Here is a 26,180-nt window from a genome sequence, read left to right as displayed (position 1 = left end):
AGGAGGTTAGGGGAGGAGGAGGAGGCCCGGCCCGGCCCCGCCGCCTCCTGATTGACTCCCAACTTTCCGCTCCTCCCTCGCATAAACTTTCCCGTCGCTGCGCCTGGCTCCGTGCGCGGACCCGGAGCCCGCCGCGCTCCCCGCATTCCTGCCGCCCGCCCCGGCCCGGCCCGGCCCCGGCCCCGCTCCGGCCCCGGCCCCGCTCCCGGCACCGCGGCCGGCCCAGCCCCTCCGGAGCACGGAGCAGGTAAGCGCTCGCCGGGAAGAGACTCCCAACCCCCCCTTCCTCCGCCTCCTCCTCCTCCAGCCCCTCCTTCCTCCCGGCCCGCAGCCCTCCGCCTGCCCCGAGCCCCGGCGGATGGCGGGGGGCGCCGGGGTCGCTCCAGCCCTGCTCGCCCCCCGGCCGGAGCTCGGTGCCTCCCCCCGGGGCTCCCCCGATGGGGTGTGTGCTTGGGGGGGCACAGTCGGGCTGTTTGCGCTACCCCCGTCGGGTCCCCGGGCTCCCGCCCCGTCGGGGCTGCGCTGCCCCCGCACGGTCCCCGCCGGGTCCCCCCGCGCCGCATCCCCGGGGTGACAAAGGGGCCTTGTGCCCGCACGTCGGGAGCCATCGGAGCGGACGTTGCGGACGGGGATTGCCCGCCCCGGCCGGAGCCCCCCGGGGGAGGGTCGCGGGTGAGGTGCGGGGTCACCCGCGTGTCACGCTACATGTGTGTCACACGCATGTAGGGGATGACCATGCACTGACTGTATGCTAAACACTTTGTGCCTCGTCATAGGGGTGCTTTGCTAACAAGGCGGCAATTAGATGTATAATTTTCAGCAGTGTGTCATCTTTATTATTATTATTATTATTATTTTATTTTTACACCCTCCTTGGGTTTGGTGTTGTTTTTTTTTCCCCTTAACCCCCTTGGAAGGAAAATACGGCCAAGCCCTCGCAGAGCCACCTCCAACCCCCTGAAACTGCTCAGGCCCTGTACAACACATTTGGCTTCTACTGACTGAGAAAAAAACCAGTTTGGGGAGAAACCAGCTGGAAATGATACCAGCAGCCCGGCTGGTGTGGTGGGCACCCTGCAGCTGCTCGCTGCTGTTGGGTGCTTGGCAGGGGGAAAGGTGAAGGCTGGGATTTTGGGGGGTTTTGGTGCTTTGCAGGGAGCCGGGACAAGCCGGGCTGGGCGATGGTCCCATCAGCGAAGCGATAATCTCCTGTGTCAGGCACGCCGGGGTATTTTGGGCTCCGGCATCCTCTCTCCCCTCCTATCGCTTTACCCCGCGCGGGTACGTGCGTGTCGTGAGTCAGGGCATTGGCAGTGCCCGGCCACCCTGGGGGGCCCTGCCAGCCGGGCTGCCAGCCTCCTCTTGGTGCTGGAGTGCTCGTGATGCTGAGTGGAGAATTGGGGTTTGCCAGGCTGGTGTGCCCCCTGTGCACCCACTGGAGCTGGGGCCTCTGTGGCCTCACAGCCCACAGTCCTTGGGGGTAATTTCCCCCACGACTGGGAGAAAAGGGTCCCCAAAGCAGGTGAGGGGTGAGGGCTTGCTGAGGTCACTAAGTGGTGAGCTGGAAGAGAAATGGGTAGGGGGGTTGGGACCCTGGTGGCAGGGCAGGTGATGGTCACTGTGGCAGTGCCCCAGCATTGCCCCACCAGGGAGGATGAGCATGATTGTCCCATGGAGAGAAGGCGCTGGATTTGGCCCTGTTTGGGTGTAACAGGGTCAGCATTCCCATGGGAAGAGACTGCAGATGGCTGTGGGGCTCCTTCCTGACAGCTGGGTGGCACAGGGGGACATTGCCATCCCCAGGGACCTCGAGCACCCAGCTACCTCCCCACTGTGGGCGTGTGGCTGGCACCACACTGGATTTTCTGACAGGAATAACCCCTTGAAAACAACGGGTCCAGCCACCTTCTATAAATGGCACCCAGGTACTTCAAGGAGCCTCATCCTGCCCGTGGTGGCTGCAACATTGGGGTGCAGCTCAGCATGGGGGGATGTTTCAGCCAGGGCGTTTTGGACAGCAGTTGTCCCACATCTAAAATCCCTTTCCTCCAAAGCGGAATCCTCCAGCTCCATCAGGAAAAGGGACTTGCATCCATTTGCCATGGCACGCGGTGGCTGTTTATCATGATATCAGAAACAGCATCTCCTTTTAATCACCATTTAATCCCCATCTTGCCACCACCAAGTGGGTTGGGAGGCGAGTCCCGGTGGCCCTGGCGCTGTGCCCAAGGAAGGAGCCTTTTCCTGGCGGTGTGTGAGCAGGTCATGGCACTGAGGAGGTGGGGGTGGCAGCGGTAATCAGCTATAATTAATGTATTAAAAAGCAAGTAACCGCGCAGCTCCCATCAAACACACAGACAGCACGAGGCTGGTGGCAGGTGAGCTCGGGGGTGAGGCTGGGTGCAGGCACGCAGCAGCCAGAAAGGGCAAAAATGGGCAATTTTGGGCTGTTGTTGGGTGGGGGGGAAATTGTGTTTTCCTGCGTTCGTACCTCTTCTTCTGTCTGTGGGAGTGGAAAATGGAGGGGCAGCAAACCCCTAACCAGGGGTGCTGCTGGGATTTGTGTGACAAGAGCCATCCTGAGGCTCTTCGTGAGGTTGGAATCTCTCTATCCATCACTGAACTGGACGGATGCTTTCCAAAAACTATTCCCACCTCTGGGAGCTTCCCTCTCTCATTAAATCCTTGATGGCTGTGGCAAGGGGCTGGTGGGACAGCCGCAGTGTTTACATCACCCTGAGCGCCACTGGTGGATGGAATATTACCAACCACCCTTGATTTTGGGAGCTTCCATCCACGGGGGATTTGCTGAGCAACCAGGCCGTGCCCTGACCTCCTCAGCTGTTTGTCCAAGGTGTTTTTTGGGGTGGGGGCCAGGCCGGGAGCCGCGGCGGCCGAGCCCAGGCACCTGCGTGTTGTGGTTGGGGCAGACACCTGGAGCGCATGGGCGTTCGCTATTGCCACCGTCACGTGGCGACTTATGAAATGTTTTTTTGGAGGGAGGGAGGGAGAGAAGGAGGGAGGGAAGGTAATGATGGGGTGAGCCGGCGGGGCCATGCCCCGCACCAGCCTGCAGCGGCCCCCCCTGCGCGATAACGCACGTCCGGATCCTGCTGCGGGTCTGGGCATGCTGCTGCAGCTCAGCTCCCGCTGCTTCAGCTTTCCCCGCCTGTGAAATGGGAGCGAGGGGCCCCGGGAAAAGCTCCTGGTGCTGCTGGTCAGCCGCTGGCCTGGCCGTGGTGGTGGGAGCAGGGGTGGTGCGGTGCTGGTGCTGTTTTGGGCTCCCCGTGCAGTTCCTGGTGAGCCCGTGAGGCTGAGCCCTTTGGAGGTGACAGGCCATGAGCCCCATGGTCTCGTTCTTGGGGTTGGCAGATGGTGGCCTTGTGGTGACAGAGTTCACACAGGGCTCTATGCTTCACCTGTGGGCGAAGGGTTTGGGGAAATACTGATTGCATGAGGCACGTCCCGTCCTGGCAGCACAAATCCCCATGGAACTCATCCCCCCATCCCGTCCCAAACAGATGTGATACTCCAACACCCCCAGCGTCCCCCATTACTCTGCCATGAGACAACAGCAGCCCCAGCAGCGGGGCGCTGGGTGTGTCACAGGCTCTGCTGGGTCTCTGCTCCATAAATCCGACCCCGAGCTCACCCTCGGGCACACTCCTGCGAGCGGAGGTGACGGCGGGGCAGCGCTGGCCGCCGGGCTGCAGGCGAGCTGTGAGTGAGTGATGGAGGAGGCTGCTCCGTCCCCTTCCCCCTTTGCTGCCGGGGCATCGGGACGGACCGGGAGCGTGTGCTGGCAGCGCTCCCCGGGCTGCGGGGGGTGGCCGGGGAGGGGACAGCGGGGCTGCAGCTAATTTTAGGCGGTGGGCAGAGCCTCGGGGGAAGCAGCCGGCTGGAGGGAGGTGTCGCACTCGCACCGCGGTGCCCACGAGCATCGAGAGTGAGCGCTGGGGTGACCCTGGCTCTGGAGATGCTGCCGTGGGATGCCAGGGGGGGGTCTGCGCTGGCAGCCCACTTTGGTGCTCTGAGGAAGAGCCCCGCGGATGCCCCGGCTGCTGGAGGGGCATCACACCCAGGGAAACGCTCAAGGGCGAAGCCCCGCATTGCCGGTTGGCATTATCCAGGAGGCGGGCCAGCCCCGCGCTGCTCCGTGCCTCAGTTTCGCCGTGACCGTCTCGCCAGCGCTCCCCCGGCGGAGTGCGGCGGAGGCAGGAAGGCTGGCCGGGCTCGGGGATCCTCGCCTGCGAGCGCCAAGCCTTATTATTTCCCCACAACTGTCTCCTCCTCGCTCCTCGTAAAATTAGATCCAGCTGTTCACAATAGCCACTAACTTCTCTCCGGAAGATGTTCAAAGTTTACAGACGCGGGTGCGTGGAGGATGGGCTGCCGTTCCCATGCCAGCTCCTCGCCCTTCCCCCAGAGGCAGCCAGCTCCTGCCTCCCCCCGCCGGCTTAGGCAATTCGGGTTTAGGAAGAAGCACACCCGCACGCAGGCATGCGAGCTCCCGACCCAACCGAGCGTCGGGTTTTTATTAGCAGGAAGATCTGCGAGCTTCACAGTCCGGGAGAGAAGGTCTGGTCCAAGACCCTGCTTTTCCCTGCCCAGCTTTGTGTGAGTTGGGCAGGGTTCTGCTTTCCGTGCTTGCCAGCACCTGTGCCCAGCTATGGCACGAGTTTGGGCTCCAGCTTTTGTGTGGAGATGCTGCTGTGTCCCCTTGCAGCCTTGCCCGGGTGGCACTGCAGAGTTGTCAGGGTCCAGCTGAGGTGTTTGGACATCAGCGTGCTGGGCAGGGGTCTGACACACTGTGCTGGGCACTCTTGGGCCATGCTCCTCGCTGGAGCTCCTTCTTTTACCAAGAACACTGCCTTCATGTATTTTTAGCAGTTTTCCTCCCCGAGGATTCCAGAGCAATTTTTCAATCTGCGGGAGCTGGAGTCGCTGTGCCCGTCTGCAGCTCTGGGCTGGGGCAGGGGCAGGAGATGCTGGGAGGAGGTGATGAGCTGCCACGGGCTCCCAGCACGCTCCTGGCACGCACAAGGGTTTGCTCGCTGGGAACGTCTGGGGTGGTGGCAGCAAAATGGTGCTAAATCAAAATATCCTTTTCTGGGAATAAGGCACTGATGGGGTTTGTGCAGGGCAGCCTGTACCTGCTATTGCAGTTCCTGGAGCACCTCAGCTGGGCACTGCTTTGAGCAGGAGGGCAGGGAAGCGTGCCCCCCTCACAGGGGTGACAGTGACAGTGCAGTGTCACATTCAGTGTCAGACTCTGGCAGCCAGGGCCGTCTCTGTGATGGTGGTGATGCCTGGCAGCCGCTCTGCCCAGTGTCCCAGGAGCTGATCCCCCCGTCAGTGCTCACACCCCCCATCCCATCCCATCCCATCCCATCCCATCCCATCCCATCCCATCCCATCCCATCCCATCCCATCCCATCCCATCCCAACCCATCCCATCCCATCCCATCCCATCCCATCCCATCCCATCCCACGGGGTTTTTCTGGCTGGGACCTGAGCATGGCAGTCGCTGCTGAGCCTGAGCTCCAGCGGGTGCCACAGCGCAGGCACTGGGCACAGCTGCTGCCTGGGCAGGCTTGGGTTTCACGGGGGCGGAGGCGGCTGGGGGCAGGTGTGAAATTCATTGCAGCCTTCCTCCTCCTCCTCCTCCTCCTCCTCCTCCTTGCCTGGTAGTGTCCCCCTGGGAGATGTTTTCCCTGGCCTTGCTGCAATGGCATAAAATGGGGTCAGCAGCGCCTGGAGCTCTTCCGTGGAGGCATTTCTCCTCCTAGGAGCAGGACAGAGGGCTGGTGGGGTCCCTGGGGTGTCTGGCTGGTCCCAGTGGTAGGACACTGTCCCTCTGCAGGCACAGAACTGCCTGACCCAGGCGTCCCTGGTGCTCCCCTGACACCAGAGACTCTTGTTCTCCCCTTGGGACAAGCTGGGAGTCCCCAAGGACACGGTGGCCACCCTGAGCTCATCTACATGTGATGTTGAGGAGAAGACATCCTGGGATGTCATATTTTGGCAAATTCAGCTGTCCCCAATGGGTGCTGTGTCCAGCACTGGCCGTGCCATGGGCTCCCAGCACTGGGGGTGTCACGGGACAGCATGGGGGTGGCCCATCCCCAGCAGGCAACTCCAACCCTGTTGTTTCCATCCAGCTCGTTTCATAACACAGAGAGCAATTAATGCTCTAAAAGCTTTCTATTTATGCGCTGCTGGGTGAAACGCCCCGTCCTGGCTGGGCAGGGCAGCGTAATTGGGCCAGGGAGGCACGCCGGGTTACAGTGTCCGTCTGTCCTCTGCCCTCGGGTCCTGAGCCTGAAGACTCGAGCAGAACCGGCTCAGGTCCTGCAGAAGGTGAAACCCAGCTGTGCCAGGACTGGGGAGAAGGAGGGGATGGTTTGGGTGGCTGTGATTCTGCCATTAGGAGGGAGCTGTGCCCTGGGTTAGCTTCATCTCCTTCCTCCTCTCTACCCCAAATAATTTGGGAGCAAATCGTTCACATTTTCTCTTTGTTCATCCACAGTTCTCTGGGATGAGGGGTCTGAGCATCCCTAAACCTCACATGGCTGAGCAAGGACCAGCCACATCCCTGCCAGCTCAGGGCTTTGCTGGGAGCTGGGGGAGCTGCCGGGGTCCAGCTGGAGCTGGGGGGCACGGGGAGCCCGGGGCAGCCCTGGCAGCTCTCCTGGCCCTGGTGGGATGCTGCCACGTGGCTTCCTGCGGTTTCCTCACTCCGATTGCTTCCTGAGCTGCCCGCCAAGCCGGAAGGGACAGGAAGTGATAGAGGGCAGGAAATTAGCTGGGCTGTCTCACGGGGAGCTGGCCTGGTGCACTGGGGGCTCTGCCAACGTCTGACTCCCCACACTGTGCCAGGGGACCCTTCAGAGAGGACGTGGCCAGTGAGGGGGCGCAAACCTGGGTGGGACAGAGCAGGGTGGCCATCATTCCCTCCCCGAGCCAGGGAATCCCTCAGCACAGCCTGAGAGCTGTTTGGGAGAGGAGCACAATGTAAACAAACCTCCTTTCACCGCCCTCGTGCCGCGCCACCCGCCCCGGTGAGCTCTGGCTGTCCCTGGCACGGCCATGTGCCAGCCAGGATGGCGTTTCCCTGCAGGAATGGGGCACCAGGGTGTTCCCAAAGGGTCCCTGAGCACGGTGCCAGGGGTATGGGGCTCCTGTGAGGAGCTGCAGGGTCATCCTGGCAGAGCCAAGAGCATCCTGCTCTGAGCACTGCACTGGACACGGCAGCGTCTTCTCTGGTGTGCTGTGGTGTTGCTGGCGTCCCCCCAGGAGCTCCCCAGCTTTTGGGTTTCCTTCCAGGGGCTCTGCAGAGCTGTGACTGTGTGGGCAGCATTCCTCCTGGCCGTGTCACCAGGTGGGGAGAGGCAGGAGCAGGGACCCAGCCAGAGCTCCCCTGGCTGAAATGAGGGGTTTGTTAGTGAAATCCTCTGCCTGCCCACAACTCAGTGCCAGCTGTGCCCTTGCTGAGCCCCAGTGTGCCCGGGCAGGAGGAGCTGGGGTGCCCTAGAGCCCCAGCTTTGCTGTCTCACAGAGCAGTCCCTGGCAGGGGCTGCACACTCAGCACCAGCGAGGATGGGGGCTCGTGTCCCCCTCACCTGCAGAGTGTGGGTGCCATCAGTGACGGTGACAGGGAGGGGGTGACAGCAGCCTCGTGTTCCCCACAGGGCTGGGGCAGGGGCACTGGGCTGGAGCAGGGCTGAGCTGCTCTGTGCTGATCCTGCCCGGGCTTGTCATGAACTTTTATCCTTTTGCCGTGGGGTCTGTGTGCAGGGGGGAGGGAGAAGGGCTGGATTGCCCTGGGCCCCCTGCATGGGGAGGCAGGATGGGGGCAGGATGCAGCTGGACCCCCTTCCCTGTCTTTGCAGGGTTCTTTGCCTCTGCAGTGTTCCCTTTGCAGAGCCTTTTTGGCCCAATGTCCCCTGCCACCTGGGCAGCCCCAGGTAAGAAGGGCTCCTTGTTGCCGCTCTGCCCCACACCTTGTCCCTCTTTGTGCTGTGCTGCAATCCCCCTGGTGGAGCCGGTGCTGGTGACCGTGCCCTCCACTCCAGGTGGTTTGAGGAGAAGCTGTGACAGCAGCCATCAGCACCCCTGTCCCAGTTTGGGCAGCACACAAGGGTTTGGGGCAGTGCAAGGGCTGCTGGAGGTGTGCCTCATGGTGCACCAGCTGGGATGATGCTTTTGGGGCTGACCATGCTGGGGAAGAGGAATATGCTGTCCCCCAGCTTGGCAGCACGGGTCAAGGATGAGGTCTGGGTGCATGGGGGCAGTGTGGGAGTGATGGGCACCTCTGCCTGTGTCACAATGTCCCCGTGCCCAGCCCCAGGTGCTCTCCCCTGTGCCACCCTGCACGTCCCTGACCCGATCCCTATCGCAGCTGGTTGTGCTGGATCCAGCAGAGCCTTGCTCCTGTCTTTTGGCACTCACAGGATGCCCACGGTGCTTTTCTGACTGCAGATGATGCCTCCAAAGTATTTCCTTCCCTCACCTGCCACAAAACACCCATTTCTCAGGTGCCCTTCCCTCTTTGTTTTTGCAGGGTTTAAGGAGGTTTCCTGCAGCTTTAGCAGGGTCCCCAGCCCCAAGCAGCTCTCCCAACAGGTCCTGCAGCCCCACTGCCTGCTCAGGCCCCAGGTTTCTTCATGTCCCCTGCCCCTGGTGCTGGGACCAAGCCCTGGGAGCCATGGGAACACCGTCCCAGTCTCCTGGGCAGCCTTGACCTCGCAGGGAGATAAGAGCTGCCCTGGAGGCATCCTGCCCTGCCTGCTGTGGGCCCCACATCCACTGGGAGACTTCACAAGGGTGCAGCCCCCTCCATCGCCCTCTGAAGCTGTGGGCTGGAGCGTGTGCCCCCCACAAATTCAGGGAGTGAATCGGAACTGAGCGAGCTGGCAGTGGGGACACCCCCCTGGGCTGGGTGCCAGTGACCATCCCCACTTATGAGTGATGAGCATCCTCCGAGCGGCCAAGCATCCCCTGGGGATGTGGGTCAGTGCTCCTGGGGTGCCCAAACCCTGCAGGGATGCCCATGCCGTGGGGTGGTCTCTGGGATGCCCAAACCCTGCAGGGATGCCTGTGCCGTGGGTGGGGTGGTCTCTGGGATGCCCAAACCCTGCAGAGATGCCCGTGCTGCAGGAGGGGTGGTCTCCCTGCCCTCTCCCTGCGGAGCAGCTGGCAGGCAGCAGCCGGTGACATTATTTTCTGGCAGGTCCGGTCCCCTTGCCCGCGCCGAGCAGGTCTGGCCGCGGTCTCCGCGGGCCGTCCAGCCGTGCCGGTTCCCTAATTGCTGCTGTTGTTGGTGTTTTGTAAGGGCAGGGTGGAGCGGCACTCGGCCGTGCCTTGCGTCAGCGCGGTGCATGCACCCTCCCTCCAGGAAATCCAATGGCTTCCAATGCCTGGCCAAAAGCAGGTTCGGCGGAGGAGGAGGAGAAGGAGGAGGAGCTGCTTCCTCGCACCTTGGCCGGGGCCCCAGCATCACCCTCCCTCCTCTCCCAGCTTCCCTGAAAAGGCTGGGCTGGGATTTCCCTGCTGGAGGGGGCTGGGGACCGCCAAGGGAGGGGGACACGTGTGTCACAGGCAGGGCGTGGGGTCAGCTGTCACCCTGCCTGGGCAGGCAGTGCCTGGCACGGTGACCCAGGGCGCTGGGCACGCTGCCTGCAGGGGTGCAGCCAGCCCCGTGCTGGTTTTGCTCTCTTGCTCTCAGCCCTATGGCTTTTGCCTTGGCTCCCCATCAGCTGGGGGAGGGCAGGGGGTCTGGTGAGTCCCTGTAAAGTCACCCTCCAGCACCAGCTCCTGGGGCTTTCCCCTGTTAGGGTGAGCTGATGGCAGCCCTGTGGTGCTGTGTGGGTGCTGCTGGGTCCTGGGCTGGCACCGGCCTGCAGGGTCCCTGGCACTGAGATTGGCACTGGGGGCACTGAGCTGCCACAGTGCTGAGGGGTCTGGGCTTGCCACGGGGCTGCTGTGGAGTCATTGAGGCCTTTGGGGGCTGCTGTGGGGTCACTGAGGCCTTTGGGGGCTGCTGCAGAAGCTGAGGAGTCTCAGGTTCCCCCATGTCTGGGGGTCCTGGCACACCAGCCAGGGCTCAGCACCAGGACAGTCACACCCCACTGGGACAGAGCCCTGATGCTCTGGGCTGTAGGGGGGACTGAGGATCCCCCTGGGCCTGTCCTCCTATGCCACCCTCTCCATCCTTGTGTTCCCTGCCCTCCCATCCCCAAAACCCTGCGGGGTTTGGACCCTGCATTGCTGCCCCGCAGAGCCAGCAGCAGCAGGCAGGGCCGGGGTGCCTCTGGCCCGTCCGGCAGCGCTGCCGCCATCCCTGCCTTGGCCGGCTGGCTCGATCCTGCAATCCCTCCAATCCAGTTCTCCTTATTTGGCCACAGTGCTCAGCAAGAGGGGGAGCGGCGGCGGGGGGGACGGGCGGCGGGACCGGAGGGGCTGACATCACATCGCGACGAGCGAGAGAGGAGCGATGGGGGGGCTAAGTTTCTTTTTTTATAAAAGGAAAAAAAAAAAAAAAAAAGAGGCAGCAACCAAGGCCTCGCAGCGGCACTTGAGCCAGCGGGCTCAGCAGTTCCTTTAAAAGGAGATGTCTGTGCTGGAGACCTTTGTACACTCCCAGCCCGTCCGGGAAGCGCGGCGGCGCAGGAGACACCTCTCCGCTCCCACCGCCGGCAGCTGCCGCCAAACATGTTATTGCAAAACACTGCAGCGCTGCGCTGCGAGCTGGGCAGCAGCAGGAGGAGGAGGAGGAGGGCTGAAGGCTCCCCAGCATCACCCACCAGCTGGGGAGGGCCCGAGGCCCCAGCTGAGCATCCTCAGGGTGGGGGGCCTCTCCTGGTACCAGAGGAGGGCTGCTGGACGGCTCTGGCCACCTGGTTCCCATTAGTGGGGTCTGGCTTGGAGCTGCTCAGCATCCCAGCTCTGCCTTTGCCAGGCATGGTGGAGCTGGGATTTTGGGGCCTAGGGGTGTTTTTTGGGCCAGCTTGCCCAAAGAGACTGCTGTTTGGCAGTGGGTGCTGGAGCAGGGTCAGGGTTCACGAGCTGTGGGGTTGCTGCCACCCTGTCCCGAGGTGTCAGCCATAAACACCATGTGCCCAAGTTCCTTGTATGGGTAGTACAGTAGCTGGGGGCAGTTTCCTTCCCAAACTTTATTTGGGTGGATCCTGGGTGGTCACTTGTGGCTTGGGTTTGGGGGTACTCATAGAAATCATGCTCTGCCCCCAAGGAAAGCCTCTTTGTGTGTCTGATTCCCTACAATGAGATGCTGCTCTGGGTGCCAGTGAGAACAGGGCAAAGGCCAGGAGCAGACCATGCTGTCGCTGCGCCCCATGGCCCAGCAGGGGTTGCTGGCTCTGACAGGTGTCCCCTGTGTCCCAGCAGGTTGTCCCATATCCGTGGGGGCTCAGGGTCGGAGCCCAGAGCAGCCAGCACCATAGCGTCCAACAGCTGGAACGCCAGCGGCAGCCCTGGGGAGGGGCGGGAAGATGGCCAGGACGGCATGGACAAGAGTCTGGACAATGATGCCGAGGGAGTGTGGAGTCCAGACATCGAGCAGAGCTTCCAGGAGGCGCTGGCGATCTACCCACCCTGCGGCCGGAGGAAAATCATCCTCTCAGATGAGGGCAAGATGTACGGTGAGTGCCGGGGGCGGGCTGGAGGCACCGGCCGGGGCTGAACTGAAAAACCTCCTGCCCCAAACCCACGCTGCAGTATCGGCCCCGAGCATCCCCCAAGCCCGAAAGCAGCTGGCTGGGGTTCATCCTGGGGCTGGGCTGGGCTGGGCTGGGGAGGTGCCGGTGACCTGTGTCCCTCCCTCCCGGGTGACCTGTGTCCCTCCCTCCCGGGTGACCTGTGTCCCTCCCTCCCGCTCCCTCCCTCTCTCGGCCCTGCCGGACTGACTGGTTTGGTGAGGCCGTGGGGCAGGGAGCGGGCACGGGACTGCGGGGCCAGGGCAGCCCCAGCCCTCCTGCTCCCCTGTGCCTCCACAAACCTCCCCAAACCTCCCCCGACCGGACCTGGTGGCCAGAGCACCCTGTGGCAAGGGTCACTCACCCACCCGAGCCGCCCGCGCGCAGCTCAGCTTTTGGTGGTTTCATTGCTCAGCCCCACTGGGGGATGATTTTGGAGTGTCAGCCTCGTTTTTGGTGTCTTCCCAAACTCCTGTCCCTGCCAGGGGAGGACTGGCACCTCCTGCCCTGCACATCCCATGATGTCACCCTCAAGGGGCAGTGACCTCAGAGTCAGGAGCAGGCTGCCATATTGACATGGTGACAACAGGACCAGGGCTGGCATCTCTGTCCCCAGCCTCCAAAATTCACCTGCCCAGATGCTGCTGTCACAGCAGTGCCTCCCCCGGTGCCACTAGAAAGGGGCACAAGGGACGAGGCTTGCTGGAGAGCGCTGTGCCACTGTCCCCACACCCGTGCCAGCGACCTGTGCCACCCCAGCTGCCAGGGCCCCCCACCCACGGCATGGGGGCTGCTGCAGGAGCGGGGTGAGGGAGGGGGAGGCAGGGGAGCACAGGGCTTCCCAAGCCTATGCATTTTTTGGATTTCTCTGGGAATAGCTGAAGTGCCGCCTGGAGCCTGGCCCTTCGAAGCACGCCCCAACCGGTTTTTCCAGCCTTTCAGAGACATCTGGCAGCTGCTTAAAGAGGCAGCAGCCCCTGCCCGCCTTTCATCTCCCCCTCACCTTCCCCAGCACCTCCCCACTGGGACCCCCGGGACCCCTGGCTGGCATTACCAAGAGTGCCAGGGACACTGGCAGCACAGGCAATGCCAGCACGTGGGACAATGGTGTGCCAGTGCCTCTGCTGTCCTTCACCCCCTCATTTTGGGGGTTCCATGGGTGCCCAGGGTGGTGCCAGCCCCTGCCACGCTGGTGCCAGCGCTGCGGGGGTGGCAAAGCAAGGTGGGAGCTGGGGAGCCAGGACCCAGCACGGGCACACTGGGCCTTGCTACACACTCGGTTATTTTTAACCCAGCCTGTCCAACTGGTTCACGTGGTGGTGTCAGGGGAGAGGAATTTGGGGAATGTGGTAATTTGGAGGAGGACGTGCCCTCTCGGAGGGAATGGCACGGTCCAGATGAATCACAGGGAAAGGGACAAGGGACAGGGCACGTGGGCACGGGGATGGCTGCGAGGTGCAGCCTTGGGCATGGTGTGTGGCAGGATGGGTGCAGGAGATGCTGGGCACCAGGGCTGGCACTGGCTCACCGAGTCCACAAAGGCCCCACATTTCGTTCCTGGATTTTTTCCCCACATTTCAATCCCACGGGCAGGTACAGGAGGCACAGGATGGGATTCAGGAGCAGGGCATGCAAAGGGGGGGTTTGAAGGTGTACCCCCACAGGGGGGCTCAGCAGCAGGGTCCCTGCTGGGGGTGTCATCTCACCTGGGCTCAAAGGACACCCTTGCAGACCTGGCCCCTGCTAGGTGCCAAGGAGGAGCCAGGAGGGGTGGGAGCTCAGGGTGACACCAGGGTGCCATGCTGGCCGTGCCAGGGGTACCCCCTTTGTCACCCACCCACCAGCTCCTGCCTGGCAAGGGGCAGCTGTCTCTGCGTGCCACCTGGCCCTGTCTGTCCCCATGTGTGTGTCCCCCCAGCAGGGCCCAGTTGCTGTGGGGCTGGGAGGGGGCCAGTTGGGGTGGCAGAGAGGGGGGGTGGTTTGTAATTTTTTTTTTTTTAAGGGATATTTTTTTTTATTCTTTTAAAGCCGAAACCCGCTCCAAGGGCATTTCGACAAGTTCCAACCGCGACCATCTGGTCCATTAAAATAAATCTGGCGTGCCTGGCTGCCCCCGTGCGCGGGGGGGCGGCGGCGGGGGCCGGGGGGGCCGCGGCCGGGAGAAGAAAGCTCCCAGCTGCTCTGACGTTTGAGCGGAGATTGGCCACAGCTGGCCCCTGAAATGTGGCGCAAAAGCAACTTCTGCTTCGAATTAGACCGGGACGTTAGGAAATACTGGTGGAAAGGCCAGCACGGCTTGTGAACGGGAAGGGGGATGCCGGGCTGGGGGGGGGCACAGCCCGGGACCCCTGGGGCTCGGGGTGGGCTCGCTGGGGGCTGCCCTGGGGTTTGTGGCGGGGGTTCCTGGTGGCTGTCACCTCGCTGTGAGCCCGGGGCTGGGGAGGCAGCAGGGGGGGGGGTGTCCTGCCCCGGCGTGGCCACCCCCGTGTCCCCGAGGTCGCCCCGACCCTGTCGCGGCAGCGCCACCTCCTGGCAGCGCCTCCCTCGCCAGCCCGGGGGGCGCGGGGGCCGGGGCTGAGACGCCCCCTGGGCCGGGGCTGGGACCCTGAGACCCCCTGTTCCGGGGCTGGGACCCCCGAGTGCCGGGGCTGAGACCCTGAGACCCCCTGAGTTTCGGGGCTGAGACCCCCGAGTGCCAGGGCTGATGCCCCGCGGGGTCCGGGGCTGAGACCCCCCCTGTGCCGGGGCTGGGACCCTGAGACCCCCTGAGTTTCGGGGCTGATGCCCCCCGAGTGCCGGGGCTGACCCCAGGCTCTGCCCGCAGGTCGTAACGAGCTGATCGCCCGCTACATCAAGCTGCGAACGGGGAAGACGCGGACGAGGAAGCAGGTGAGGCGTTGCTCTGCTTTTTTCTCCTGGGGTGGGCTCGGGGCGGGGTGGGAGGCGGTGCCAGGTAAGCCCGAGGGGGAGCGGGTGTCCCGCTGTCGTCTGTGTCCCCTCGTCCAGCCACTGCTGCTGCCAGCAGGTTCCCTATCCTCTGCGAGGAGCTTCATCTGTGAGCACAAACCCCCTGGGGCTTCCTCAGTCCCAGGATACCTTGAAATGGGGGGTGCGGGGGCAGGCAGCGCCCGGGGCCCCCAGCTGGTTGGGGTGACCCTGTGGGTGGCAGGTACCACGGAGCCCTTGCCCTGCTCTCACTGCCCTGCCTGGCTGGATGCTGGGGCAGGCAGGGATGCAGGCAGGGGCAGGAGCACACAGAGGTCCCTGCAGGAGCACACAGAGGTCCCTGCAGGAGCACACAGAGATCCCTGCAGGAGCACACAGAGGTCCCTGCAAGCTTTTGCTTCACCAAACCTGTCTGAGGAGTGGGCTGCTGCAGCCCTTGATGGGACATGTCCCTTTGTCATGTGTCCAGTGGCTCTTCCCTCCCCTCAGGAGCCAGGCCACCCATCCCAGCAGAGCCCATGGCCTTGGGTGCTTGGGAGCATCCCCCACCACAGGGAGATGGTTGGGTTTGGGACACTTATGCTGGGACTGTCCCCATGCCACAAGTCCCCACAAGAGAGGGATGCAGGTCTGCAGAGGTCATTCCTCCTGTAGAGGTCATTCCTCCAGGACTTATGCTGAAAGGAGAGGGATCAGGGTCTGGCCACTGGTTTTGTGTTCAGATCAGTGCCAAGCAGTACTTCATTTCTGGATTAAACACTTAACTGGGTCCCCCCTCCATGGGGGAAGGATGCAATGCTTTGGGGGGACCTGGGAAAGCCACGGGGGAGAGCACCCACAGCACTGATCCCTCTGTGCAGTCGTCTCCTGGGCAGTCTGGTGTCTCCTCTTGGACACCCTGGCACTGATGGGAGTAGGTTTTTACCAAAATCAGCCCTGAAGCCCTGTGGGTGCATGGACACCCACCCTTCCTGTGGATGGCCCCCCAGCCATGCTGTGCCTTTACTGCCTGGACCTCAGCCCCTTTTCTTTAGATCTTGCTCTTACAGGGGCCTGGACACAAAAACCCAACCTTTCTCACCTGTCCCACGTGCAAAACCAGCAGCAGCCCTGGGGCAATGTGCCAGTCCCTCCTGGACCCACAGGCCCCACTGAGCAACCCGGGGCACCTCAAAGCTGCCAGGTGCTGGCAGGGTCTGTCTGTCCGTCCTCAAGAGGTGCTAAATGGGGACCCCCCTCAACTGCAGCAGCTTTACACCAAGGAGCTCCACCCCATCCTGGGGTGGGCACAAACCAGCATCAAGCAGCACCGGGGTGCCCCAGCACTTTCCTTCCTGCAGCTCTTGGCGGGTGCAGCACCCTCAGCACCTCAGGGAGCAGCCACAGCGCTGCCCATTCCTGCACTCCCTGCCCCGGGGACAGAGCCTGCCCTGCAGGATCTTCACTCTCTCTGTGTTTTCCTTTTGAACGGTGTGTTGGGCCCTAGGTGTCCAGCCACATACAGGTTCTAGCTCGGAAGAAGGTGCGGGAGTACCAGGTTGGCATCAAGGTACGTTGGCGCCCTTGCCCAGGTGTCCGCGGCGGTGTCTCTGTGAGCATGGGCAGCCCCTCTCCTTCCTCCTCCTTTCCTCTGGTTGACGGCTCTGCTGTTCCCCCTCTCCTTCTGCTCTCTCTCTGCAGGTCTCTAGCCACTTGCAGGTTCTTGCCCGACGGAAATCTCGTGAGATTCAGTCCAAGCTGAAGGTACGCCCTGCCTCGCCTGGCCCCCGACTAACGCACTGGGCTCTGCTGTGTGCTGCTTGCTTTCCTGTTTTACCTCTCCTTTTTTTGGTGTTTTTTTTTCTTCCCCCTCACTTGGCTCCTTGGGGCAGATGGTTTTTTGCAGGCATCGTTGTGGGATGCCCAGAGAGAAGTGCAAGGAGGGGCAGCAGAGCCCTGCTGGTTCCTGCAGGAGGGTGAATGTGGTGCCAGATCCCCTCTTTGCATCCAGGCGAGGACTCTGCCATGGGTTTAAACCCTCCTCTGGTGATGTGGGAGGGCTGTCCCCTCTTTTGGGCCATCAGGGGTTCTCCCACAAGGAGAAGGGCACCCAGGGCAGGCAGTGAGGCAAAGTGAGGTTCAAGCGAGGTGTGCCAAGGCCCCCTCCCCTCCACAGCTGATCTGACCCAGCTCAGAGCAGGTGCTGGTGTGATGTGGGCAGAAGCAGGGGGGCCCCAGGGGTCCCTGCAGGCTGCCCCAGTGGCTTGTGATGCTCCAGGGTGTGAGCACTGCCAGGGGCACCACAGGGCTGTGAGTGGCAGCAGGTCCAGCTGGGGCCATGCTGCTGGGGACAGTGCCAGAAGCCAAGGGAGCCAAGGGAGCCAAGTGAGAAAAAAATGGATCATTCTCTCTCTCTCTTTTCTGGTTGGCTTTTCTTTTCTTCCTTCCTTCTTTCCTTCCTCCTAACTGGAGCCCAACTAACCTTTCCATAACTGTTCCCACCAAACTTTGTGGTGGCAGTGGGGAGGGTGAGGATGGGGGGGCATGGCCAGCACTGAGGGCATCACCAAAGGACCAAGCCCTGCTTGGGTTGGACACACATGATGTGAAGTGTGGGACAGAGAGGTCCTCAGTGCACAGCCACCCACTGGGGGCAGCCAGCTCCTGCCATGTGCCTCAGTTATCTCTGCACTGTCCCACCAGGGAGCAGCTCCTTGGGTAGCCCCGGGGTGATTTGCTGCCTTGCTGTGTGAGTGGGAGCCCAGGAAATCTTTCAGCCTGATGACCTTGAGGTCCCAAAGGCATCACCAGCCACCCCTGTCCTGGGTGCTGTGTCCATCTCCAGCGCTGAGGCTGGCAGTGCAGCCCACTGTCAGAGCTGGAGCATTTTCATCCTCAAAGCTTTGATAAACTCCAGCTCGTGCTGCCTGGGAGCCCACCAAGATGTGCCCCCCAAAGTCCTTCAGCAGGAACCCCAGTGCCCCATGAGAGGGAGGCCAGGAGGGCTCCCACAGCCAGACCAGGGTTTGGTCTGCTAGGAGAAACCAGGGAGAGCATCTGAAACTTATTTTGGGATGCTCCTTTGGGCTTGTACACCTTAAACCCAGTCTCCAGCCCCAAGAGGAGCAGTCGGGGCAGTAGGAGGGGCAGCAGGGTCAACAGCAGCAGAAACCTTTACAAAAATAAAATACAATAAAAAATTAAAATACAATAAAATACAATACAATAAAATACAATAAAATACAATAAAAATAAAATAAAATAAAAAAAAATAAAATAAAATAAAATAAAATAAAATAAAATAAAACAAAATAAAATATAAATCTTTCCTTGCCACATGGCACAGTGCAGAGAAAGGGGGAGTTGGAGGCAGGAGTGACCCCAGGGGTCCATGGCTGTGCTCTCCATCCCCAGCCATGCTGCCTGAAGGATTCTGCCATGGAGCAGCCAGGGCAGAGATCCCCCTGAATACTTGGGGGATACAGAACATCCCTTCTCAAGATCAGTGCAGGCAGCCCCCTGCCCTCAGCCAGCACTGTGGGGTGACCCCTGTCCTGTGGGATGAAGACACTTCAATGAGCAGGATCTGTATTTTTGAGCTGCACTCAGAGCAGGATCTGTATTTTTGAGCTGCAGTCAGGTGTGTGTTCGTGCTCCCGGCATGTGGCTGCACGCCCGCCCTCCTGCCCTGCCCCAGGTGAAAATAAATGAAGCATTGATCCCTGGGGAAGGTTCAGAGGGAAAGCAGAGGGTGTGCTCTGGGACCAGCATGAACGTGTCCCAGCAATGCAGGTGGAGGAGCAGCCCTGCTCCGGGCAAGACCTGGGAGCCCTGGAGCTCCTGCCCAGCAGTGCTGTGGCTTTTGGAGCAAAAGGAAAAACAATTGGTCTCCTCTGTCAGTGCACACACGGCACAGGGGGTGAGCTCAGGGTTTTCCTTGCAGTGCCTGTGGAGGAGTTGGTGCCCACATCCCAGGGCATCCCAGCAGCTTTTCCTCACCGTGCCCCAGCCACAAGCACTGGGGGCTTCTGAGGAGGCTGTGCAGGATATTAAAAAGCCAAGAAAGGCACAGGCCTGGCTCACCACAGTGACCTCTTCAAAGAGTGGGTGGGGGACTTTGGCATCCCATTCCTGGTGGGATTGAGCCTGGGCATCAGTGGCCACCATGGGCATCCCCTGGTGACCAACCAGGTCAAGGAACTTCACTGCCCAGGTCGGGCTGTGGTGATGAGCCAAGGTTGGGGTGGTGATGACCCAGTGTGCTGGTTTCAGCTGTAGAGTTAATTCTCTCTAGAGTTAATTCAGGTAGAGTTAATTCTCTTCACAGCCACCCCATGCCTGTGCAGTGGAGAAAATTAACTCTGCCCCAGCTGACACCAGCACCGACTTAGGGGAGGTGTACAGAGCACCCAAAGGTTCCCATGACACTCTAACCTTTATTTTTTCCTTTCTTTTGCGGACAGGCCATGAACTTGGTAAGTTGAGCTTGAGTCTGCAATTCCTTTTGTTCCCCCTTGCATTATGCCCTCTCCAGTGGAGGGGCTAAAATCCCTTTGCATCCCCAGGGGGGGAGGGCATTTTCCAGACCCATCAGCTCTTGCCCAGAGGATATTGGCAAGATCCAGATGTTGATTAATGTTTGAGAGGGGGTGTGGGGATCCCTCTGCACGGTCCCAGGCCGGGCTGTGGGATTGGCTGCTGGCTTTACAAAACCTGTCAGGCACGCTGGGATGAGGGAGCTCAGCCTGCCCCTGTAACCCCACTCCCCTGCTGTCCCCCCTTTTCCCCTCAGGACCAGGTGTCGAAGGATAAGGCTCTGCAGAGCATGGCTTCCATGTCCTCAGCACAGATCGTGTCAGCCAGCGTCCTGCAGAACAAGCTCAGCCCCCCCCCTCCTCTTCCTCAGGCCGTCTTCTCTGCTGCCCCCAGGGTGAGGACAGCCCCACAACCCCCCCATGGGGACACCCCGGGGTGGGGGGACACCATGGGCCGGGCAGGGGGGTGCTCAACAGCCGTTCTCAGCCCTGGTGGCAAGGCAGGGCTCCCTGCTGTTTGCAGCAGGTGAGGAGGGAAATGTTGGGAGTGGGGAGGGTCGGAAGCCACTGACTCTTCCCCTGTGCTGTTTTCCCAGTTTTGGAGTGGGCCTATCCCAGGACAGCCTGGACCCTCTCAGGAGTAAGTACAGACCCCTCTCTACACCTGGCACCAGCAGGACCCCACCTTGGCAAGGGGCTGGGGCATCCTGGGCTCGGTAACCTGAGGATGCTTTTTCCTTTCCAGCATTAAACCGTTTGCACAACCAGCTTACCCCATCCAGCCACCCATGCCTCCATCACTAGCCAGTAAGTCACGTCCTCACCCCCTGGGGGGAACCCAGGGTCCCTGCCAGGTCATATTTGTCCTCTCTCCCCTCCCATGCACGGTGCCACCCACCTGTGTCTCCATCTCTACTGAGGGGAAAGCCTGGCTTGAAATCCAGCAAAAAGCTCCTCAGTGAGCAGGACCCTGCAGTCCCTTCCCACCCAGTACACCCCATGTTTTATCCACCCTGTGCTGGGTGGGAGGTGGATATGGGAGGTGAGGGGGGATGCACTGGGGACAGGGGCTCACCCCCGTGTTTTATCCACCCTGTGCTGGGTCTAAGGGGGATATGGGAGGTGGGGATGCAGCAGCATTGCAGGAGGGGCTCAGATGGATCTGGGAGATGTGGGGTACAGCAGCATTGCAGGGGGGGCTCACCCCGGTTCCTGGCTGTCCCTCCACCCCGTGTCACTCCCCCTGGCTCAGGTTACGAGCCCCTGGCTCCGCTCCCGCCAGCTGCCTCGGCCGTGCCGGTCTGGCAGGACCGCACCATCGCCTCCTCCAAGCTGCGGCTCCTCGAGTACTCCGCCTTCATGGAGGTGCCCCGGGATGCTGAAACGGTAACGGTCCCCCCCGTGTGCCACCGCCCTCCTGGGATGGCACCCATCCATCCCCGTGCAATTACTTCTCAGAAGAAAAACTTACTATAATGAAGAAAGTTTAATGATTTGGAGATAGCTGCCTTTTAGTTTTTTTTTTTGAAAGCTTGTAACTGACATAACTGTTGCCCCTGCAAAAATGAAAACATGGGGGTACAAGAGGATTGCCTGTCCTTCATGTCTCAATTTTATGTCCTCCGTGCATCTCAATTTTATGCATGGAGGCAACCAAGAAACAAAGTTTAGAAGGATCTTGCCTATAAACACAAGGGAGATGCAGAATTCAATTGTCTTGCCTTCAAAGTACAAAAGATGTAATTTCTAGAGGAAACTGTGAATTATATAAATTGATTTGCAATGAAAGTAAGGAGGCTGTTTCCCCAAAACTACTAATGGCTATTCCCACCCAAGTCACAGCACCGCTCACTCACATTACAGTAACACCTACAGACTATAGAAAACTGCACATTTTTCACTGTAGACAGTGGGGACTAACAGACAGAAGTTCTATCCCAAAGACCTTATAACGGATAATAAAACTAATTCTCCTGCCTGACCTGTGCTGCTGCTGTCCCCACCCCGCTCCCTACAGTACAGCAAACACCTCTTCGTGCACATCGGCCAGACGAACCCCTCGTACAGCGACCCCCTGCTGGAGGCCGTGGACATCCGCCAGATCTACGACAAGTTCCCCGAGAAGAAAGGCGGCCTCAAGGAGCTCTATGAGCGTGGGCCCCAGAACTCTTTCTTTCTCGTCAAGTTTTGGGTATGCTGCTGGCAGGGTGAGGGTGGGGAGGGTCCTGCTCGAGCTGCAGGCTCGTTGTGGCAGAGCTGTGTCGCAGACATCTTTTATGAAAAATCCTTTCCTTAGGATTTTTCCTCCTGAGAAGCTGAGAGGCCTCAGGAACAAAATGTAAACAATGATTATCTGCTGCTGTGGAATGCAACAGGTGGATCTGTGATTGGTCTCATGTGGTTGTTTCTAATTAATGGCCAGTCACAGTGAGCTGGCTCAGACAGAGAGTTTGAGCCACAAACCTTTGTTATCATTCTTTCCTATTCTATTCTTAGCTAGCCTTCTGATGAAATCCTTTCTTCTATTCTTTTAGTATAGTTTTAATATAATATATATCATAAAATAATAAATCAAGCCTTCTGAAACATGGAGTCAGATCCTCGTCTCTTCCCTCATCCTAAGACCCCTGTGAACACCGTCACAGAGCTGGAGCACCCTGGGCAGCTCTGAAGGCTGGTGTCTGTCCCTCGTCCCCATCGAGAGCTCATGGGAGCCTCTGTCCCTCTCCTCTCTTCAGGCGGATCTGAACAGCACCATCCAGGACGGGCCAGGGACCTTCTATGGTGTCAGCAGCCAGTACAGCAGTGCAGAGAACATGACCATCACAGTCTCCACCAAGGTGTGCTCCTTTGGGAAGCAGGTCGTGGAGAAGGTGGAGGTGAGTTCCATGTCCCGCTGAGTTGGGAAGGGGTCGGAGTTGGTCCAGGGCGGGTCCTGGGATGGAGAAAATCCCCGAGCTGGGGGTAGGACACACCGGGGCCTGTACCATGTTCATGGGTGGGGTGGAGAGGGCATTGCCATGTCCCACCAGCAGCCATGGGGCAGCTGCTCACGCTGGCTGTCCCCTGCAGACGGAGTACGCGCGGCTGGAGAACGGCCGGTTCGTCTACCGCATCCACCGCTCTCCCATGTGCGAGTACATGATCAACTTCATCCACAAACTCAAGCACCTCCCAGAGAAGTACATGATGAACAGTGTCCTGGAGAATTTCACCATCCTGCAGGTACCTCCCCTCCTTTTCCAGGGGGTGTGTCCCACCAGGAGTGTGGAGCCCGCACTTGCATCGACCCTGCTGGCCCCGCATAGACCTGGCTGTGCCTGCGCCCACACAGACCCTGAATTCCAGGGAGCAGATCTTGGTGGTGCTGTGCCCAAGCCTGGACAAGTCTACCAGATCATAGGGAGCAAAATTTTCATGGTGCAAATTAATTGGCTGCGCCTGAATTTGTTTGACTTCACCAAACAATCTGTAGCAGTTTTTGATGGTACAAATACAGTGGATGGGCCTGAGCCAATGCAACCTCCCCCAAACAAATTTTTAGTGGTGCAGTTCCTGAGCCTGTGCAATGTCCCCAAAACTGGGTAGTAAATCTTGATGGTGCAATTAAATTGGCTGTGCTACTGCCAATTTCATTGCAGTATGACCCCTCAAATAATGGGTAGCAAATCTCGTGGTGCAAAGTGGCTGTGCCTGAGCCCATGGAACCCCCCCCAGGTATCAGCATCTGCCCACGGGCACAGGTATCAGCATCTGCCCACGGGCACAGCACCACCCTGACACACTCTGCTCTGCTGCAGGTTGTTACCAACAGGGATACCCAGGAAACCTTGCTCTGCATTGCCTTCGTTTTCGAGGTGTCCACCAGCGAGCACGGCGCCCAGCACCACGTGTACAAGTTGGTCAAGGACTAGGGGCCCTTGGGGACAGGCAGGGGCACGAGGGCCGTGCAGGGGAGGGAGGGGGCCCTGCAAAAAAGCCACCCTTTGTGCCTGTTGCCTTGGGAGAAGTCATTTGAAGACAGGAGGAGGAAGGAGGAGGAAGAACAACAATAGCCAAAAAAAGACTGACTTGTGATCGCAGATGTTTTCTACTTAGGAACAGTTTCTTTTTTTTTTTTTTTTTAATAAATGAATAAAACTACAAAAAAAAAAGAAAAAAAAAGAAAAAGAAAAGAAGAATGGGAATGGAAGTGTAGGGAGAAAGGAAACCCACATCTGGAGCTGGAGAGGGAGAGAGCAGCCCTCGGTGTTGCTGATGAAAGGCCAGGACCCCACCGTGCCAGCAGCAGGACGTGGGAGCAGAGAAGGACCCCTCCTTTCAGCCCAGCCTCGCTCAGAAGTGGCCCCAGCCCTGAGTGGAGAGGAGAGCAGCGAGCACTGACGCTCAGGAGGATGCAGCACCGTGCCAGGTGTGATGGTGACTGGCATGGCAGCGACAGTGGCACTGGCACCGCGTGGCACAGCCTGGGGGACGTGGGGATGGACGGGCAGGGCAGAGTGGAGGAGGGGGACAGGGGGACACTGCCACCCCCAGGGATGCTCCTTCTCCATGCCCAGCTGGGGCACTGGGAGCCAGTGGCAGTGAAGGCATGAGGGCATTGACAATGCAAACCATGGGGGGTTATGGCTCCTTTTTTTTTTTTTTTTTTTTTAAATGAAAGTGCTTTTTAATACTTTTTAAAAAGACACCTTGCTTGTAATCAGGCTGATGGCCCTCTGCAGTGCCCAGGTGCTGCCCTCCCACCCTGCATGGGGAAGTGTCTTGTTTAGGGAAAGGTTTGGGATGCCTCTGTCTCTGGCTGGGATTTGTGGGGAATTCCTTGTGCTGTGTTCAGGAATTGCACTTGGGGCTGGCCCAGGCTCAGTGTCCCCACTGTGGTCACTTACTGAGCAGTCATGAGTAGAGAGCAGCGAGGGCAGATTGCCTGATTTATTTTGTATATGTACATTTTCCTTGTTTCAGGTTGGTTTTTTTGTTTTTTTTTTGTTCCTTCACCTTTTTTTGCCTTTTTTCTGCGATGACTGTTCCAAACTGCTCCATCCACTCTCCTGCATCCTGTGGGAAGTGGCCAGGGAGGTGCAGGGAAAAACAAATTGAGCAATGCAGGGCCAAGCTGTCAGTGGGCAGAGTTTGGGACAGAAAGGACAGAGACAGAGAGGGGACAGAGAACAGGAGGGGTGCCAGGATAAGGGACTGGGTCAGCTCTGAGGTATTTTTGTGGCTGCAGCCCAAATTAAGCCAAGGCAGAGTGCCCAGTCCTGAGGCTGTGATTGCAAGGGCAGAGTCTGGGGAAGGCAACCTCAGGGTGCAGGAGGGTGACAGAGGGACAGAGGTGGCAGGGAGCGGGGTGGCAGGAGGCTGGCAGGGGGACAGAGAGCCTGAGGTGGCCAGGTCTGGATGGGTTTCTCATGTTGTCAGGGGAGTGAAGGCAGTGGGAAGGAGGGCAGGAGTGTTTTGAGGGGCACTGCAGCTCCTTTGGGAGGGGGACAGGGCAGGTTTAGGCTCAGTGCTGCCAGTGCAAGGAGCAGGAACAGCCCCAGAGCTCAGGAAGTGCCTTGGCTGCTGCCTTGGTGCCATGTGTCCTGTGAAGCATGGGGACTTCGACCTCTTGCTGCTGGAAAGAGCCACACATCCCTGTGGGATGGGGCAGTGCCATCCCAGCCCCATGCCAGGCCCAGGGCTCAGTGGTGGGACTGGACTGAGGTGGCTGCTGTGAGCAGGGAGATGGAGCAGGGAGGGAAAGAGAGAGGGAAAAATCCAAGGCCAGGCACTGGCAAACCATGCCAGGGCTGTGCTGGGCCAAGTTCTCATATGTAGCATGTTTGTTTGTTGTTTTGTAGGTTTTTGGTTTTGTTTTTTTTTTTCTTCTGTTTCACTCACTGATCTAAAACTCTGGGAATGAAAACTCAAAACTCCCCCACCATAAAACACAGGCGTGCCCACTCCCAGCCCTGCTGGGGGATGAAGCTCTCTGTTAACTGGACAGGTTTGTGCCTCCATCCCTCCCTGCTGCCTGCACCGAGCCCAGGGCTCACACTGCACCCCACGCACACAGACTGGTGCCCCCAGCAGCCCTGGCTGGGGTTTAGTCATGATCCCAGAGACACTTTCTCAACTCCCCCAGCCCCTCCGTTCGCCTCCAGTGTATTTATGAATTTCACATGAAGTACTGTTTTATTTTTTTAAAGACTTTGTAAAGCTTACCAGGGTTACAATCACCATTTTTAGAGCTGCGTCAGTCCACAATGTTAAAAAATCCATTTTTTTATGTATTATATTTTTTGTGTATTTTTTTTTAATCCAGCTGTGATGGGTTGTATCATATATTTGTTGTGTTTACTGTATCTGTCCAACTTCAAAGAGAGGAGACTGTGGAGCTCCGAGAAAACTACAGTCTGCTGGAAAAAAAACCATTAAAATTATTTGTTCATGGGTTGGCTCAAGAAGTTCTGAAGTTCATCTTTTATTTCTTGGTATTTTCTTCGACAGCCAGGACTATGAGATCTGCCATGTCCCATGTTGGGTAATGCTGGGTACCCCAGTTCTGGGTACCAGGATGCCGCATCCCGCTGTGTTTTGCTCTAGTTTGCATCACTGCTGCAGGGTTTGCATGGGAAAAGTTGCGTTGGCCATGGCAGACGCTTCCCTGGGTTCAGGAACACCTTTTGGGGGGTCGCACCTTCAACCACAGGGTGACAGAGGGGTTGGTGTGTGTCACACTCTGTTGGTGTGTGTTGCTCGCGGTGTCCCGGCTGTCGGTACTGACACCCCATCCTACTCTCAAGGACACACACGCGTTCCACCACCGCCCGCTTTCCCCGCTGTCCCTCCCGCACCTCGCTATCCCTCCTGCACCTCGCTGTCCCTCCCGCACCCCCGGTGTCCCTCCCGCACTCCCGGCCCGCCCCGTTACACCCATCACACCCGCCCGGGCTCTCTCAGCCCTTCCCGGCCCCATTCACCCCCCCCGCCCGGGCTCCGGCCCCGGTCCCGGTCCTGCCC

The 26,180-nt window shown here is 59.6% G+C and overlaps 1 protein-coding gene across 6 annotated transcripts; it reads left to right on the top strand.

Annotated features, from left to right (window-relative positions):
- The first annotated feature begins 67 nt into the window (after positions 1-67).
- Positions 68-25,369, top strand: TEAD3 (TEA domain transcription factor 3). 6 transcript variants are annotated; one of them, XM_030965648.1, is made up of 14 exons: positions 68-247; positions 11,405-11,661; positions 14,540-14,604; positions 16,148-16,210; positions 16,342-16,404; positions 19,104-19,115; positions 19,433-19,570; positions 19,772-19,815; positions 19,921-19,982; positions 20,428-20,561; positions 21,193-21,366; positions 21,914-22,054; positions 22,248-22,400; positions 22,976-25,369. In XM_030965648.1, the coding sequence occupies exons 2-14, from the start codon at positions 11,526-11,528 to the stop codon at positions 23,087-23,089; spliced, it is 1,299 nt and encodes a 432-aa protein (XP_030821508.1). In that variant the 5' UTR covers positions 68-247; positions 11,405-11,525; the 3' UTR covers positions 23,090-25,369. The 6 variants fall into 6 exon arrangements, with proteins under 6 accessions (XP_030821508.1, XP_030821510.1, XP_030821509.1 ...); XM_030965645.1 differs by having other exon boundaries at positions 190-247; positions 11,408-11,661; XM_030965650.1 differs by lacking the exon at positions 16,148-16,210.
- Positions 25,370-26,180: the final 811 nt, after the last annotated feature.

Source organism: Camarhynchus parvulus, chromosome 26, assembly GCF_901933205.1.
Source record: "Camarhynchus parvulus chromosome 26, STF_HiC, whole genome shotgun sequence".
Taxonomy (NCBI): Eukaryota; Metazoa; Chordata; class Aves; order Passeriformes; family Thraupidae; genus Camarhynchus; species Camarhynchus parvulus.
The sequence above is the reverse complement of the archived record's forward strand: the minus strand, read 5'-3'. Positions and strand labels throughout refer to the sequence as shown.

Coding starts and splice junctions, on each gene's coding strand:
- TEAD3 (XM_030965648.1), top strand. CDS start 11,526: ATGGACAAGAGTCTGGACAATGATGCCGAGGGAGTGTGGAGTCCAGAC. Junction 11,662..14,539: donor AGATGAGGGCAAGATGTACG/GTGAGTGCCGGG, acceptor CTCTGCCCGCAG/GTCGTAACGAGCTGATCGCC. Junction 20,562..21,192: donor TGCCCCGGGATGCTGAAACG/GTAACGGTCCCC, acceptor CGCTCCCTACAG/TACAGCAAACACCTCTTCGT.